The 15,724-nt window shown below is 35.6% G+C and overlaps 1 protein-coding gene across 3 annotated transcripts; it reads right to left on the minus strand.

The window, feature by feature from the left end:
* Positions 1-3,810: 3,810 nt before the first annotated feature.
* On the minus strand, positions 3,811-15,263 carry OSR2 (odd-skipped related transciption factor 2). 3 transcript variants are annotated; one of them, XM_072410852.1, is made up of 4 exons: positions 14,990-15,263; positions 7,290-8,036; positions 5,487-5,586; positions 3,811-4,298 (listed from the first exon to the last, which is right to left on the minus strand). In XM_072410852.1, the coding sequence occupies exons 2-4, from the start codon at positions 7,943-7,945 to the stop codon at positions 4,224-4,226; spliced, it is 831 nt and encodes a 276-aa protein (XP_072266953.1). In that variant the 5' UTR covers positions 7,946-8,036; positions 14,990-15,263; the 3' UTR covers positions 3,811-4,223. The 3 variants fall into 3 exon arrangements, with proteins under 3 accessions (XP_072266953.1, XP_072266951.1, XP_072266952.1); XM_072410850.1 differs by having other exon boundaries at positions 3,811-4,380; XM_072410851.1 differs by having other exon boundaries at positions 3,811-4,380; positions 14,986-15,263.
* Between the last annotated feature and the right edge of the window lie 461 nt (positions 15,264-15,724).

Here is a 15,724-nt window from a genome sequence, read left to right on the forward strand (position 1 = left end):
GTCACTGTCAAATGATAGCGGCAAGCTAAATTAATGCTGATGGTAAGAAGATATTAGTTATTACAGGTTACATACAGCAAATCAATTAAATATAGAAGTAATAAAATAAGGTGTACTGAAAGACATGCATGGATACTTCTATAAACAAAAATATATAATATATATAAACACAAATATATATATATATATATACATTTATATTGTTGTAAGTAAATTGGAGGGCATAGTTTAATTCACCCCAGAACAGGTGGAAGTTGTGAACTTTCTGCTCATTCATCCACAGACAGCGATTCCTGGAATTAAATGCCATGTTCTCTTCCATGAACTAATGTTTCTTTTTTGTTTCTTTTTGTGGTAGTGATAATCCTGGCCTTCCTTTTGAGGTTTTGTTTTGCTCGAAGCTTTATGTCGCCTTTGCTTATTATATTTTTATTGCTGCAATTGTTTTTGGATTGGGCAGTCTGGTGTTGCAATTTCAAATAATTAATTCATAATAATTAATAAAGTTAACACGAACAGAGGAACAAATGATCATTTTATGGCTGTGCTGTGATCTAATTGAGTCTGGCTAGCGACTAAACGTTATTTTTCTGGCGATCTAGGGAAGTCATCTATTGCACAACTTCATACAAACGGCACCAGAAACACAAAGCACGCGAAATATTCCTTGCAAAATCTCAGATTGTGGGAAATGTTCGAGCTGCATTTTACCACGCAAGATCGGAGAGAAAGAAAGCAAAAACCTTTGTGATAGAATCCCCACCAATACATTGCAATGAGTTTCCAATATAAAAATATTCTGCAGAACAGATATACATCCTTCCGTATAGATGTTCGAATAAGATCAATACTCAGAATAATCAGATATTTATCCTAATTAACATTTTCGGGAGAATACATATTTATCCTAATACATGTTCGATAAAAATAAAAATTCTGGCAGAAAAACAATAATATTTTGTTTTCTGCTCATTTCATTTACAAAATTTCATCATTTAAAAAAATTCAAGTTTACCAAATATAATCTGCGTTAAATATTAAATGAATTTATTTGACTTTAATATTCAATAAAAACATTAAATTTTTATAAATAATGTAAGTAATTGTATGGCATTATGCGGATACGATGCACAATCGTAAGTGGTTAAGGTTTATTATTTATAATGAGATCCTAATTATTTGTCAACCTTTTATTTTAATTTATGTACTATGGTTTTTATATGTTCTTTGTATTTTAATAACGCTGAATAGCATGAACCTCATACAAGCCTGTTGCAAGGTGACATAAATATTGATGGTAAAAATAGATGGATACTAAATTAAACATAAATATAAGGGTCTTTTTTATATTATATATTTCGCTCGGCATTTATTACAAACAATAAGAATTATTATTATTATTATTATTATTATTTAAAAAGTGTCGTCAATATTATATAACTATTGCAATAATAATAATAAAATGCACTTTGCTAAAAAATATTTTGTGACATTGAAGAATATATTCAGATATTTTTAAATACAATTTAAGACTATAATAATAATACATATAAACAATAATATTAACAATGTATTATTATTATAAAACACATATAAATAAAGTAAAAAAAAAAATAAAATTGATATTTTTATATATAGTAATAATATAAACGTAATATGGTATTGTAGTTATTATACGTGTTTATTGTAAAGCATACTTGGGAATATTATGAATTATCATGCAAGATCTTACATTTATGTTTGTTTTAATCTATTCTATCTAGCTATCTATCATTCTACCCATTTGTATCTATCTACTCTTTTCTATCTGTCAGTCTATCCAACTTTCTTGCTGCCATTGATTTTCATCTGGCAGTCTTCTCTCAATGTGTGTTGAGTATTACAAGTGGCTTCTGGAGTGAATCCTATGTGCTGTGCAGAGCAATGGAAATGAAATCTGCATGTTTGAGGTGTCTCATATTGCAGTAATATCTCTGTTAATGTAATCAGATCTTGTTGGGGGAGGAGGTTGGATTGGAGCTGCTGCTGAGTTACATTGAACCGATCCATGATTACAAAACTTTTGATTGTTATTATTTTTATCTGCAGTTCTGTAAAGGATTCGCACAATTCTATTTTAGAGCACTGGGCAGCAGCCAGCCCCTATCTTGTCCATAGGATAAGAGATGAATCCATATATCAGATGAGCACAGTTTTACATTTTCTAACCTTGTAACATAGAGAACATGTTACTTTCTTTTTATTGATATTTGTTACTTTATATCTCCATGTGCAGCTGCCACAATAATGGAAATGCTGGGACTTTTTGTTCCCTATTTATTTCACATAAATGTTCCATGGCTCTCCAGGGTAACATATCATTGGTCTGATGGACTTGAACCAAGATTGCAAGCTCTTCAGGACAGGGTCCTCTCCTCTTCCTGTGTCACTGTGTGTATCTGTCTGTCATTTGCAACCCCTATGTACAGCGCTGCGTAATATGTTGGCGCTATTTAAATCCTGTTCAATAATATTGATAAAAAGGCGTGACTACAAGCTGAGCTTTAATTAAAGATATAATCAGTTTGATATTTGGATCCCTTTCTATTTATCTGACCCCTGTGCAACTGTGTCACAGATCACTTGTCTGCAGTGTGTAATAAATTATTAAAGGGTCAAAGGGTTGGGAACATCACTGAACTGAAAGATCCCCAGACACCAGGACACAAAAATGTCTGCTGAACACCATCCTTCCAAACACAACTGCTGCTGACATTTGTCCTGAAACATCTCACTGGCAATAATTAATTAGAAAAAGTCCAAAGGACATTGTGTAAAGCAACCAATCACAATTCAAATGTTATTTTCTAGTTCTGGTTGGAAAACTCATCCTGACACCTGACTGGTTGCTGGATGCCCCTTCCTATCAGTTATCCTAATAATATTAATAGACTAATAGTGACCAATCCAAAGGCATGATGCAAAATCAGTCACATCTAAGGGGTCAATAACAAAAAGTGCACTCTGTATCCTGATCAAGGCTGCCATGGGGCTCATTTACTAAAGAAGTCCAGAATATTATCCCAATTTACATAAAAATTATACTGTATATTAGTATATAATTGGAGCGAAAAGGATTATATTAGGATGTAAGCTCTTTGGGTCACTTTCTATATTCCTCTGTCATTTGCAACCCCTATTTGATGTACAGCGCTGCGTAATATGTTGGAGCTATATAAATCCTGTTTAATATTATTATTATTAATAATAATAACAATAATATTATGAAAAAAATTCTCAAAAAGAATGACATACCCCGTAAGGTTTGTATTTTTTTTTTTTCACCCCCCCAACTTATCTCATTTTGGATAAACCAACCCAATAAATTTTACCTTATGGATACACATAATACCATATAGGAAGCCTGTTAAAAGAAATGCCCTTTTAGAGTTGTCACCAGAACAAGTGTCCCTGTAGAAATTGCAACCCCTATTTAATGTACAGTGCTGCATAATATGTTGGCGGTATATAAATCCTCTTTATTATTATTATTATTATTATTAATAATAAATAATAATAAATACTTCCCTAAAATTTAGATTTCCATTTTCAGCCCCAGTTGCCCAGGACATAAAATAAGGACAGACAGTAANAGTAACCACTGGGGGATTCTAAAACAAAAATGCCTACCCCTTTAGGTTTACCACATGTTCTGCAAAAAAAAAAACCCACTATATTTTATATATATATATATATATATATATATATATATATATATATATATTTAAAAAAATAGGAGAAACATTCTACTAAAACATGGAAACATATTTGAAAAAAATTATATTTTATTTTTGACTTACAGTTTTGCATTTACTCGAGAGAGAAAAAAAAGAAAACTCTGTACCTCTGTGCATTAAAAACTGAACAATATTATTAAAAAACACAATAGCACTTATATACACAGCTCTAAAATGAGCTTTTATCTGTACAAAAGGAGAGAGGGAGCAGGCTTGAGTCTGGCTGTATTGTTCATCTGAAAAATCCAGTCCACAAAGCAAGTCCAGGCATTATGTCCCCTCTAAGTCCTACTCCCTTATCAGCTGGAGTTAGGGTAGCGTAGGTAAAAGGCTCCGAGTGGGCGGAGCTGTGTCCGACTCAAGTAGATGGGCGGAGCTCTGTGTCCGACTTTATTGTGTAGGCGGGGCTCTGTGTCCGTCTCTAGTAGTCCTGCCTTGGGCTGTGTGTCAGACTGTGCCTTCGCAGGTCGCAGTTTCTCCTGAATACTTTGCCGCACTGCTCACAATTGTAGGGCTTGATGTCTGTATGGGTAAGAAGGTGAGTTTTCAGATTACTTCTTTGATTAAATGTCCTTCCACATGTGGGGCATTTGTGGGGTGATTCCTGTTCAGATTTGAAGCAAGCAAAGGATTAATCCTTTACACGTCTCTCCTTTTCCATTTTTTTTTATTAATAAACTTGTTCTTATTAATTTTTAATTTTAGGAAAATGAGGATAAGGGGATGCCATGTTTCCCTTTAATATCACATGAAATAATGTATTTCATGTGTCATGCCAGGTGAATACAAAAATGGGCCAGGAAGTTACAAAAAATGACAAAATGTATCAGTTTAGTTACAGCCTGGAAAATATAATTTCATTCTAAAACTATTGGCTTTTTATTCTATGGTGATAAAGGCCTATATTTGTAGAAGGGTATTCAATATGGTAAGACATTTAGAGTGGGGTACAGATTGACACAATATTTATTATTAATATTACTACTAATAATAATAAACTAATAATATTTGAATCCATTAAACATTCCCACTGCCCCTCTGTAATTCAGCATACAGGTAGAAACTTAATTATATATATATGTATAAAACCATTTTATGGCAAAAAACTACAGGTAGTCCCCAGGTTACGAGATAGGGACTGTAGGTTTGTTCTTAAGTTGAATTTGTATGTAGGTTGGAACAGGTACATTAGTTTAACAAATGCAATTAGGACAAATGTTTGTCTCAACATATTATTAGGCAGCATGTTGTCAGTTACTGTATAAAATCCTCACTGTGAGTTAATCACAAACAAAGCAAAAAAAAAAAATTTATGGAGCCTAGACATTCATTAACTTCTGGAGCAAGCTGTGCTTTGATATGCAAAAAGAAACAACTGAAGAGTTTGTCTTGGTCATTAAAGAGTTACAAGATGTTACAGATCAGCTCCACTTTTTGGATCACCCACAACCTCAGTTGTATTTAGCAAAAGATTTCCTCTGCAAGTCATGCAAACTTCCCCGTCTAAGCCTCTGTTCTGCACACGAGGGAGCAGGGAAGCCCCATTTGTATCTAGAAGTCCTCCATATGTTGGATGTCCTTAACCCGGGGGACTACCTGTATACTGTGCCCTAAGCAGCCAAATATTAAATCCTGCTCCCTATTTAGTTCCTGTAGGTGATCATATTTTGTGAAACCCCCTTAGTAAAGTGCTGTAGAAGTTATTCTCACCTGCATGTGTAAGGTTTTATGTACAGCCAAAGTCCTTGATTGACAGAATCCCTTCCCACATTCTTGACACTTGAAGGGTTTTTCTTTGGAATGGATATATCTGAGAGAAGGGGAGAAAAGAAATCAGTAATTAAAAACTCAATTTAAACAATGAGGATAAGAGGCAGATCAATGGATTGCAATAATGTCAGATAGTCTTGTGTGTCATTGTGATAGGGCTGAGTAGAATGGGACACTTGAAAACAGATTGGTGCTTCTGATCAAAGGCCGATTGCTCTCTCCCTGCTAAGAGATTAGCATGCATGAGGCAAACAGTGTACATTGTGCAGCTATCTGCCCCAAAAACAGCGACCTTCACAAGGCCTTATCTCTGGAGCTCCTGTGGATATATTGTCTGTGAGCTTGCTGAAACAATTTCACTGCAGAGGGTTATAAAACCCAGGCCCTGCATAAATCAGCCTAAAACATTGGATATGTATTTACATAGGACTACAAGGAAAGATTTATTGCACATTTGAACGCACCAATGTTAAAAGTCCACCCAGCTGAACCATATCATAATTCACAATGGGGGGAAGTGGAATGATTGACTCCTATTGGCACAGGAGGAACAAGAGCTGGTGCTATGGACAGGGCGTGCGGCAATACCAATGGTCCAACTGTCTGCCCCGTTTGTGTCTCTATAGTTAATGGGGGATTTAGGAAAAGTAAAGCACATGGAGCAATTGCCCACAGTAAAAAAAATCAGGTTTTCATTTTAAAGTCTCAAACTGGCATACATTGGTGTTCATGCTGGCAAGAGGAAGGCAAGCTTTGCATTCACCATACATTGTACCGGTAGTAGGTGGGCAGTCTACATCTATATTTTGGAAATATGGGTACAGAAAGGGGAAGGGCTTTACAAGCTATGAATATATACAAAATGTTTTCTACCATTTCAGTGTGTCAGATACGGTTGTTGCACTAAGATATGAAATATGTGCAGCCCTTCATGTGGATTTATTTGCTCTACAAAAAAACTTTTTACATTACAGGAACTTTTACTCCAGTTTTCATAAATCAGCTCCTTGGCTGTTCTCATGTCTCTTTGCTGGCCTTTTATAATGTACAGTCTGTACTAGAAGAATGAAAAATTGCCATCTCCTGCAGGGACTGATAACGGGGGTCCTCTGGTCACCAATAGAATTTCACATGAATGAACTGGCCTGCAGAGTCAGACACAGACCTACAAGTGATAGATAGTGCCAGGTCATGTCTGCTGGGAATTCCAATTTAATAATATATTTATTGATGTATTGGTTATAAATGACAGTCCAATGACATGTCCAATGGTAAATAATTTACTGGTGATCACTTATACTATTATTCAATAGGACAGTGCTGAAAAAATGTACCAAATGCAGTTACACATCACATGTCATTATCAGAATTAACAGAATTGTTTCCATAATTTGTTGCATTTTCATTTTACAGTATCTAATATATCTAAGCGATTGTTTGATTAGCTGATGTGTGTTTGTTAATTATTCCTAATAACACTCCTAATAACATCTACTAACCCCAATATACAAGTAAAATATGCTGCCGCAGATTTACTAAAGGAATCAGAAATCTTCACTCCATAAATTGTGTGAATATTCATTTAAAGTATCTAAATATGTAAAACCCAGATTCCTGTTTACTTATTTTACTTTCACAGGACTGGATAAAAAAAAGTGAATTGTCATACCATTAATTGTGTGAAGATACTTAACTCTTTTAGTAAGTGAGCTGAAATATTTATGACATGGTGAAAGATCTTACCTGTGGTCCCTCAGGTGGTCCTGTCTCCTGAAGGCTTTGTGGCATATATCACACGTGTAAGGTCTTTCATCTGTATGGGTCCTCTCATGAATAAGCAGGTTGTAGGACTTGGTGAAGTGTCTTCCACAAAACTTGCAGATAAATTCTTTTTTGGTTTTGGATGGTAACCTCCCTCGGGAAGGTTTCCTGTCTGGGGACAATTTGCTGATCTCTGATATGGGGCTTCCGAGCCCTGGGCTGAGCTTGGCCAGATCACCTATTTTAGGTGGGTCTTCTTGAGTTGCAGCAATAGCCAAATTGGCAAAGTCAAACCTAGGTCTGTCCTTGTGCAAGGCTGGGATGACATGAGCAATGGTTCCTTGTTTGGGATGAAAGAGATGAGTGGCAAAAGGTAAGGCAGGAAAAGAAAATCTGGCATCCATTAGGCCTTGAGCAGCTGCCATCTCGGTGATGGTGGACCTGGTAATGCCATGCACATTGGGGTAGCCCAAAGTCCAATGATTCATATGCATTGTCTGTACAGCACTGAGTCCATAGAGTCCTTGGAGATGGTCCACAGCTGCTGGGAAGGTGTTGACGGCCTGTAGAAATGAGTAGTTTGTCAGTTGCAAGGAAGGATGCAATGGGATGGGGGCTGGAAGGGCTTTGCTACCCATGTTGCCAAACTTCTCAAATCACACTGGCCAGCACTTTGCTCTTGGCAATGGATCCGCTCCAGTATAACGATAGGCCCACCACGTTCAACTCCTATAGGCAATAGAAGAAAACAGGAGGGAAAGTGTATTTATTCTCAATCTGCATCTAATTTCCTTATGTATTTTTAAGAGTCAAAGCAAAGTGATTCAAGACATGGGAAGAATTCATTTGGCCACAGCAACAGTGAGCGCTGATCTTCGGAACAATGTTTTCCAAAGGACTTCACCTCTCCTAATTAGAACCAAAAGGACTAAGCAGCCTCTGCTATTTGGGCTCACAGCACGAGAGTGAAGAGCTCTAAGAAACTGTGCCAGGCACCAATGAGAATATTTGTAAGGGGAAGTCTATAAAACCAGAAACTACTCTCTACATAAAGCTCAGTCAACCATGAGTGCTTCAGCTGTTGTGGTACTACACGTACCAGCATGGCCAGGTATGCTAACAGTGTTAGTACCTCTGCACCCCTTTTTGAAATGCAATACCTCTGCAGTCATAAAAACAACATGTCCCAAATAAACAGCTTGCCAACACTAACTACGCCTCAGAAAATGCTAGTTGTCTGGCTGTCATGCTTATCCAGTGTCTTTGGTACTTTCTGGAACACTGTGGAAATTTAGTTAAAAAAACTGCTGGATTAGCAAATTTTACACTTTCAAAGTGAATGTTAGTTTAAAAAAATTAACCCAATCATGTACACAGTAAATAAAAAAACAATTTTTGCTACCACATGGTTGGGTTGATTAAAGTGAATACAGGTATAGTAAATCAACCTGACGGATTCTCAACAGCAATGTTAATCAGACTTTCTGACTTCAGTATGACTACTGCCTGCTTGTTGTAGGGTAGGAAATTATAAAGCCAGAGATAGTCAAGCAACTAGCAGAAGGAACTCAGCAACTTTAAACTACATATTTCTAGATTTACAGAATAACTCCAGGAGCTAATTGTACAATCATTCAGCCAGGTCTTGACAAAGATGTGTTGGTAAATGAAGCCATGTACATCTTTTTGTTAAGTCATAGAACATTAAAATGCTGTTATTAGCAGCAACCAATGAAATATAACTTTTTATTGTGTTTAAATCAGTGTGCAGAGAACTGTCTAATTGCAATCAGCATGCAACCATCTGACTTTTTCCAAGAAACAGATGAGGATTGAAAATGTTTTGCTGGGCGTTATTGTGCATTGCATATTCATAGACACATGTTCATAATACCCAGCTATCAGTCATTTATTATAGCCAAACTTTTTTACATTCTCTGGATGCTATGAATAAGACTTTCAATTTACATATAACTGACAAAACATTTAATCTGATTGTACAACTGCTAGGCATGCATATGATCCATATAGTTTGTGTAAATAGGCCCACACACTGCATACATGTTGATAAATCTAGAATACATTTTAAAAATACATTGTAACATGTGGCTAGCTAAGAGAACACTACTATAACTTGTAATTTCTAAAAAATTGTTCTATAAACTGAACACAAATCCTTTGACAATTATGGATGAGAAAGATTCCAGAAATGAGTAAAGCAATGCCTCCAGATGTAAGGCATATGTAATGACATTTGATCATTTAATTATCATAAGATGGGAAATCAGACATGTGAAAAACCTGACCAATAGAAAATGGATATAAAATCCTGGTTTTACAGATTAGAGTATCTGGAAATGCTTGTTTAATACAGACAGACCATATGAGTTTCCTTTTGCAGACAAATGCATTCTTGATTCACAATTGCTTCCTTCTTTATATCACTATGCTATGCCTGCAGATAGCCTTTCAGTACTTGTTGCTCCAACAAGACCTGTGATCTCAGTTTGAAAATATCTATACTTTCAGCCTCTATACAATAAAAACAATTTAGCTTGCCTCATATCACTATGCACCATTAGGGGCTTGTACCCTTCACATGGCCCTTATTTTCAGGGTTTTAGGGCATTTTGCTGTCACCTGGCTAGTTAACTTGTACTGAATTGTTAAGGCTAACAGCTTTTACACAATATATTTAGGAAACTCATCAGGAATAAAAGTTTGGTTGGTATAAGCCCAGTTAAGGTATTTATTCTGCATTATGTGACATATTTAACATTGGACATGGTGACTGATGGCTATATAAATATACAATACTGTCGCTGATAACCTCTTGAAAAGAGGAAAGGAAAACCATATATTCATTTTTAAGGAGCAGCGAATGTTCTTTTAACAAAGTAAAACTGTTTTATCACATTTGCCTACACCAGATTGGGTATTCAGAGTAAACATTCTTTACACCTTTAGTAAATCACCCTATTGTTAAACAGTAATGATCAATGGCTGGACATTTTAACAGAATAGGGGTTAATATCTACAAAAGCAGAGGAAAGGAGGAGGGGAAGCCAGGTCACCTATTTGTCTTTTTCCACCAAAAGCCCATTCATCAAGGCAATCTAGGAAGATAGAAGACACACTTTTCCTCAAGTGCTACAGGTTAAAAAAAAGCCCAGATCTTTCCCAGATGGTGCATGGAGAAGCCACACAGGAGGCCCAAACACTGAGCTGCCCCCTTGTCACCTCCAAGGCACAGTGCTGGGCTCCTTACAACTTTGCAGACTTTATGCGCCATTTGTGTCTTTACAATACAGTGCACTGATAAGCTGGGGTCCCAGCACACCCTGACAGTATGAGGCTGATTTAATAAGAACATGGAAATGTGAAACCCAAAACAACTGAAGATTCACTACAACTGCCCAACCATGAGAAAAGCAGAATCTAGTTTATTTATTCTGCACAAGATTGGATAAATTAATTCAATCCTATAACTCCTTTCCCCTGACTCCTTTAGTAAATCAATGAGTTGTAGCAAAGCTTCGTTATCCTGGGACCCAAATGTTGCTCATGTAAAAACGTAAGATGTAGTTCTACAGGTCAAGAGGTCTTTTGCTCCTGATCTATACCCAAGTTCTTTTAGTACAGTCATTTTCCAGAGCCTGATATTTGGAGATTGATTTACATAGGTACAACAGTCAGGAAGATCAGCAAATGATTGCTACAGATAATGGAGTGGTGCATGCAGCAATGATTCAAATGTGTGACTGTAAGTGTAGAGATTGCTGGCGATGTATATTAGGGAATCTATGGCAATATTAGATAGATCACACCAATAAATATGTCCCATGTGCCCTACTTAGGAATAGAAATAAAATTCTGAGAGTTTGTTTAGATTATGGAATGGTTACATTCCAATACATCATGGTGTGCAGCAGTATTATATAAATAAACATATACACACACACACACACATACATATATATAAATATATACATATATATATATATATATATATATATTTGCCCTGCACAAAACTGGATGATTTAAATGCAAAGTGAACATTCTACGCCATAACTACATCAGTAAGTAACCAAATGCCTGGATCTACCAGTACAACAGCAGCCAGAACAAAGCATGCTGTCCCAAGATAACTTCAGACTCATGAACTGGCAATGTCAGTATAAAACCTACATCTGCGGGAACACAATGAAGCTGTCTAAGCTTGATATAAAGCCTGAGAAATGCAGCTTGAAAGCAGCTGGAAGGCAGTTTTCTGAAGGGAAGAATGAATCCTGTGACTTGTAGTTCTACTGTAGGAGAGAATAAAATATTATCTAGTACTGTGGCCCTCTATATAATACTATACCTCTCCTATAATGAAATATTTTTACACAATTCATGTGATCTACAGCGATCTAAAACTTGAATTTTTACAAGTGGACTGACAACACACATTAAAATGCAAAATTCTATATTTCAGATCAATATATGTACAGTGCGGAACTATATACACACAGCGCAATACATACATATACAATATAATAATATACAAGCAGAGAACTACAAATCACAGCACACACTGATTTATAATATATTATACAGTACTGTGGCCTTCTATATATCATACACCCTATATAATGAAATACATTTAAATATTTAATTGGAATAGTAACACATTTTGGAAAAAAGACCGATCCCTTTTCAGGATAGGTCTACACGTACGGTATACAGTTATAAATTATAATACAATATATAATATCATCTAATTATATCACACAATTGTCTGTATGGGGTATGCTTATCTGAACCGATAATGTCCTTTTTGTGCGGCCAGATTTGTACAATGTAACACTTCCTGCTACATTTCATTTAAAACATTGTATTTATATATTTTGTTACTTTGTACAAAACACGATCAGGATTTTCTCTCCACTTTATCTGGCTTCTCAGAGGTAATATATATATTCTGTTCTGTAAGATTTATGTGCGTATTTATTTGCAATTCCAGAATTTCCTATTTGAATGATTTACTTTTCGTGGTATTTTAGTTACTCTTTATATATTTTGTAGTTCTGGTGAACATGATAAATCCAACAATTTCATAGATTAGCTTCCTTGATGATGTCATATTAATTGCATGTTTGATTTACAGAATGCTAGTTTTTACAAATGTCCGGTAATGTGCGCAATATACATATGGAATAATGCAAATGTTGGAATTCATTTAAATTAGATGTTTACTGCGCTGATACAGATACAACTGGAGGGAAAACTTTGAATATTTTGGGGTTTCCTCTATGTATATCTGATCATGATAGATTAATATTTATAGGGGAATGTTTCTGACCCCTCATGTTACAACACAAACTAACTTCTAGTTCATAGAGACCTCCAGCTGCACAATCCATTTTTTTCCTGGATCTATAGAATGGAGGATCATATATGTATTACCACCTGCTGGTATAATGTCCTGCACATTCCATGCACATTATATTCACACAGTCTTTATACCGATATCTAATAAGATCCCAGTGACTTTTAAAGTAAAATTACAAATAACACCCAGAGAAATAATAATATGTATCCATCAAACATGTAAAAGAAAACATGTTCATGTAGTTTCTGCCTAGACCCACACATACATACAATCTACAGTGTATGTATATCTATATGGGAGTATAGAATATTACCAGTATATATGTATATATATATATATATATATATATATATATATATATATATATANATATATATATATATATATATATATATACACACACACACACACACACATTCACACACACATTTACACATAAGAATGTAAGCTTCTTAAAACTACTTCCGAGCGTTTATAAATTATATTTATACTAGTTTTCTATATCAGCCAGAACAATATTTTACCTCCATACATATCAAAGGTTCCTAAACTGAGATTTGCATTAATTTATAGCAGATTCAGAAACAATGGGGATTATATTCCAAAGGATTTGGGTTAAGCATTTAGCAAACTGTATGTTATGTTTTCTTATACTTTAATAAAGAAGATGAATCTCTTATCACTTTCGTCGTTTAATAATAATAGTAATATATATTTTTCAATTTCCCCTGACATTACGAATTAACATACTTGGAATTAACACAACTTCTATCTATATATTAAGCCAAGTTAAAAAATACATTTCCAAAGTGAACATCGACTTTGCTAAGTGATTAGCCTTTAACACGTCATCCCCCATTGATTTGTGTGACTGGAAACACTTACAATGACTGCACATGATACAGAAACATTACTGATTGTATAGTGTAATGAGTCCCTGTACTCCTTCATTTGTCCCCAAATACAATATTTATATAATGGGGTCACAAGCTCAATTTTATTCCTGCATGTCCTATCACACTTTTATGTTGCTGTTCAGACTAATAGTAACCTAATAAGAAATCTAGAATAACTCAGATTCGTTACAAAGCCACATTAACCTCTTTCCTAATGTTTCCCTTATAATGTGTAAAACTGATCATAATAATGCGATCACATGGCCCATAAATTCAATCTCCTGTATTTAGCAAATCCTTTTTGGGGAAATTATTAGGCAGGTGACCTGTCATTAACACTTGTTCTGCACTTTGTGAATAATCTACAAACATGGATTTTTTTAAAAGCTTCACTTTAAGATTTGTGTCAAAAGAGTGAATTAAACAATACATCAGACTGTAAACTATAATGAAAGTATTCGGGGAATTAGTGATGTATTGTCAATTGATATAAATAAAGTCATCACCTTAATTCTGGACTTTTAATTAATCACACATTATTATTTTATATTACAGATCATTTCTTGTATTGTATTCCTGTACACAGGAGGTCAGTTTAATAAAAGGCAAATGGCAAATGTCACCAACCTGTGCCGTCTCAAGTCATTAGCAAGGTACAAAGCAGCTTGGATTTAATTGTACATTGCACCAAAGCGCTAATTAATCCAATTTAATCGTTAACCCTTTGCTTTTCACAGGTGTGATTGCAAAGATCTAGAATGACTACAATCCACAGTTCTGGAACTGTGCTAATAAACTAAATTATAGCAAAAGACAAGAATCTCTTATTCCTGTTTCTAGATTTATTGTAAAGGATTCATGTTGTATGCAGCTCTAGATATATTGTACAGGTATTGTAAAGGAGCTGTGTAATATACTTTATATTATATTGCATTAGGCATGGAGTAATCATTAGTAAATTCATGTTTTGTGCAGCTCTAGATTTACTGTACAGCATGGAGTAATCATTAGTAAATTCATGTTTTGTGCAGCTCTAGATTTACTGTACAGGTTAAGGAGCTGTGTAATATACTTTATATTATATTGCAATAAGCATGGAGTATCTATTAGTAAATTCATGTTGTGTGCAGCTCTAGATTTATGGTAAAAGTTAAGGAGCTGTGTAATATACTTTATATTATATTGCAATAAGAATGGAGTATCTATTAGTATATTCATGTTGTGTGCAGCTCTAGATTTATTGTACAGGTTAAGGAGCTGTGCAATGTACTTTATATTATATTGCAATAGGCATTGAGTAATGTTTAGTATTTTCCTGTAATCAGACCATGTCATGTTTTCTTTTTCTTTTCTCCCTCCCACACACACATTGCTGCAGCTACAACTTCATCAGTCACTTGTGACTTACCTACCACAGTTTGCTGATTCCAGTGGCTCCTTCACAGCACAATCTCCAAATCAGATCCTAAGCCTGGCATTTAGATCCACGCATTGGGTCCAGCATGTGAAGTCAGTATAAGTCCTCCATGCCCAGTGTGACATTAGTTTGCAGCAGTCATCTGCAGTTAGGGAAAAGTTGTGAGGCCAGTCCTGGAAGGTTTGCAGTCTCTGCTGCTCGGTCCTGTGTGCTCACTGATTCCCCTCTCTGCTCTCTTCTGCTTTCACTCTTCCTAAGTTTAGGGCAAGTCTGAGATCAGCCTGTAAGATCCATCACATTTCAGCCCTGAGCAGCTTGCTCACTGAGCCACGCCCTCCAGCTGCAAACATCCATAAAGCCACGCCCGCTTGTAGAACGTTCACAGTTGTAAAGTTCTATCCACGCCCCTCTCCACGACCCTTCCACTTTCCTTCTTCCCTATTGGCCCGCTGTGTTTACTTATGTTTAGATAGCAACTAGATCTTAAAGGGACCGCTCCCTTAATTCCTCTCCGCACAACCTAAAGTGGCCTTTGCATTAGGAAATACACCTCCCTTTGGTAAAAAAAAAATCCCCCTCAATAACTCCGATCACTGGCTGGCTAAAAGCTATTTATAACCAATACTGTGCCATGCCAACTATAATATCACAGAAGGGAGTGTATTTGCAGAAGAATGTTTTATGGAGTGCTGGGTTCAGAATGACTTTTAGCTCCTCGAGGTCTGTAATT

This window comes from Pyxicephalus adspersus, chromosome 5 (genome assembly GCF_032062135.1).
Source record: "Pyxicephalus adspersus chromosome 5, UCB_Pads_2.0, whole genome shotgun sequence".
In the NCBI taxonomy this organism is placed as follows: Eukaryota; Metazoa; Chordata; class Amphibia; order Anura; family Pyxicephalidae; genus Pyxicephalus; species Pyxicephalus adspersus.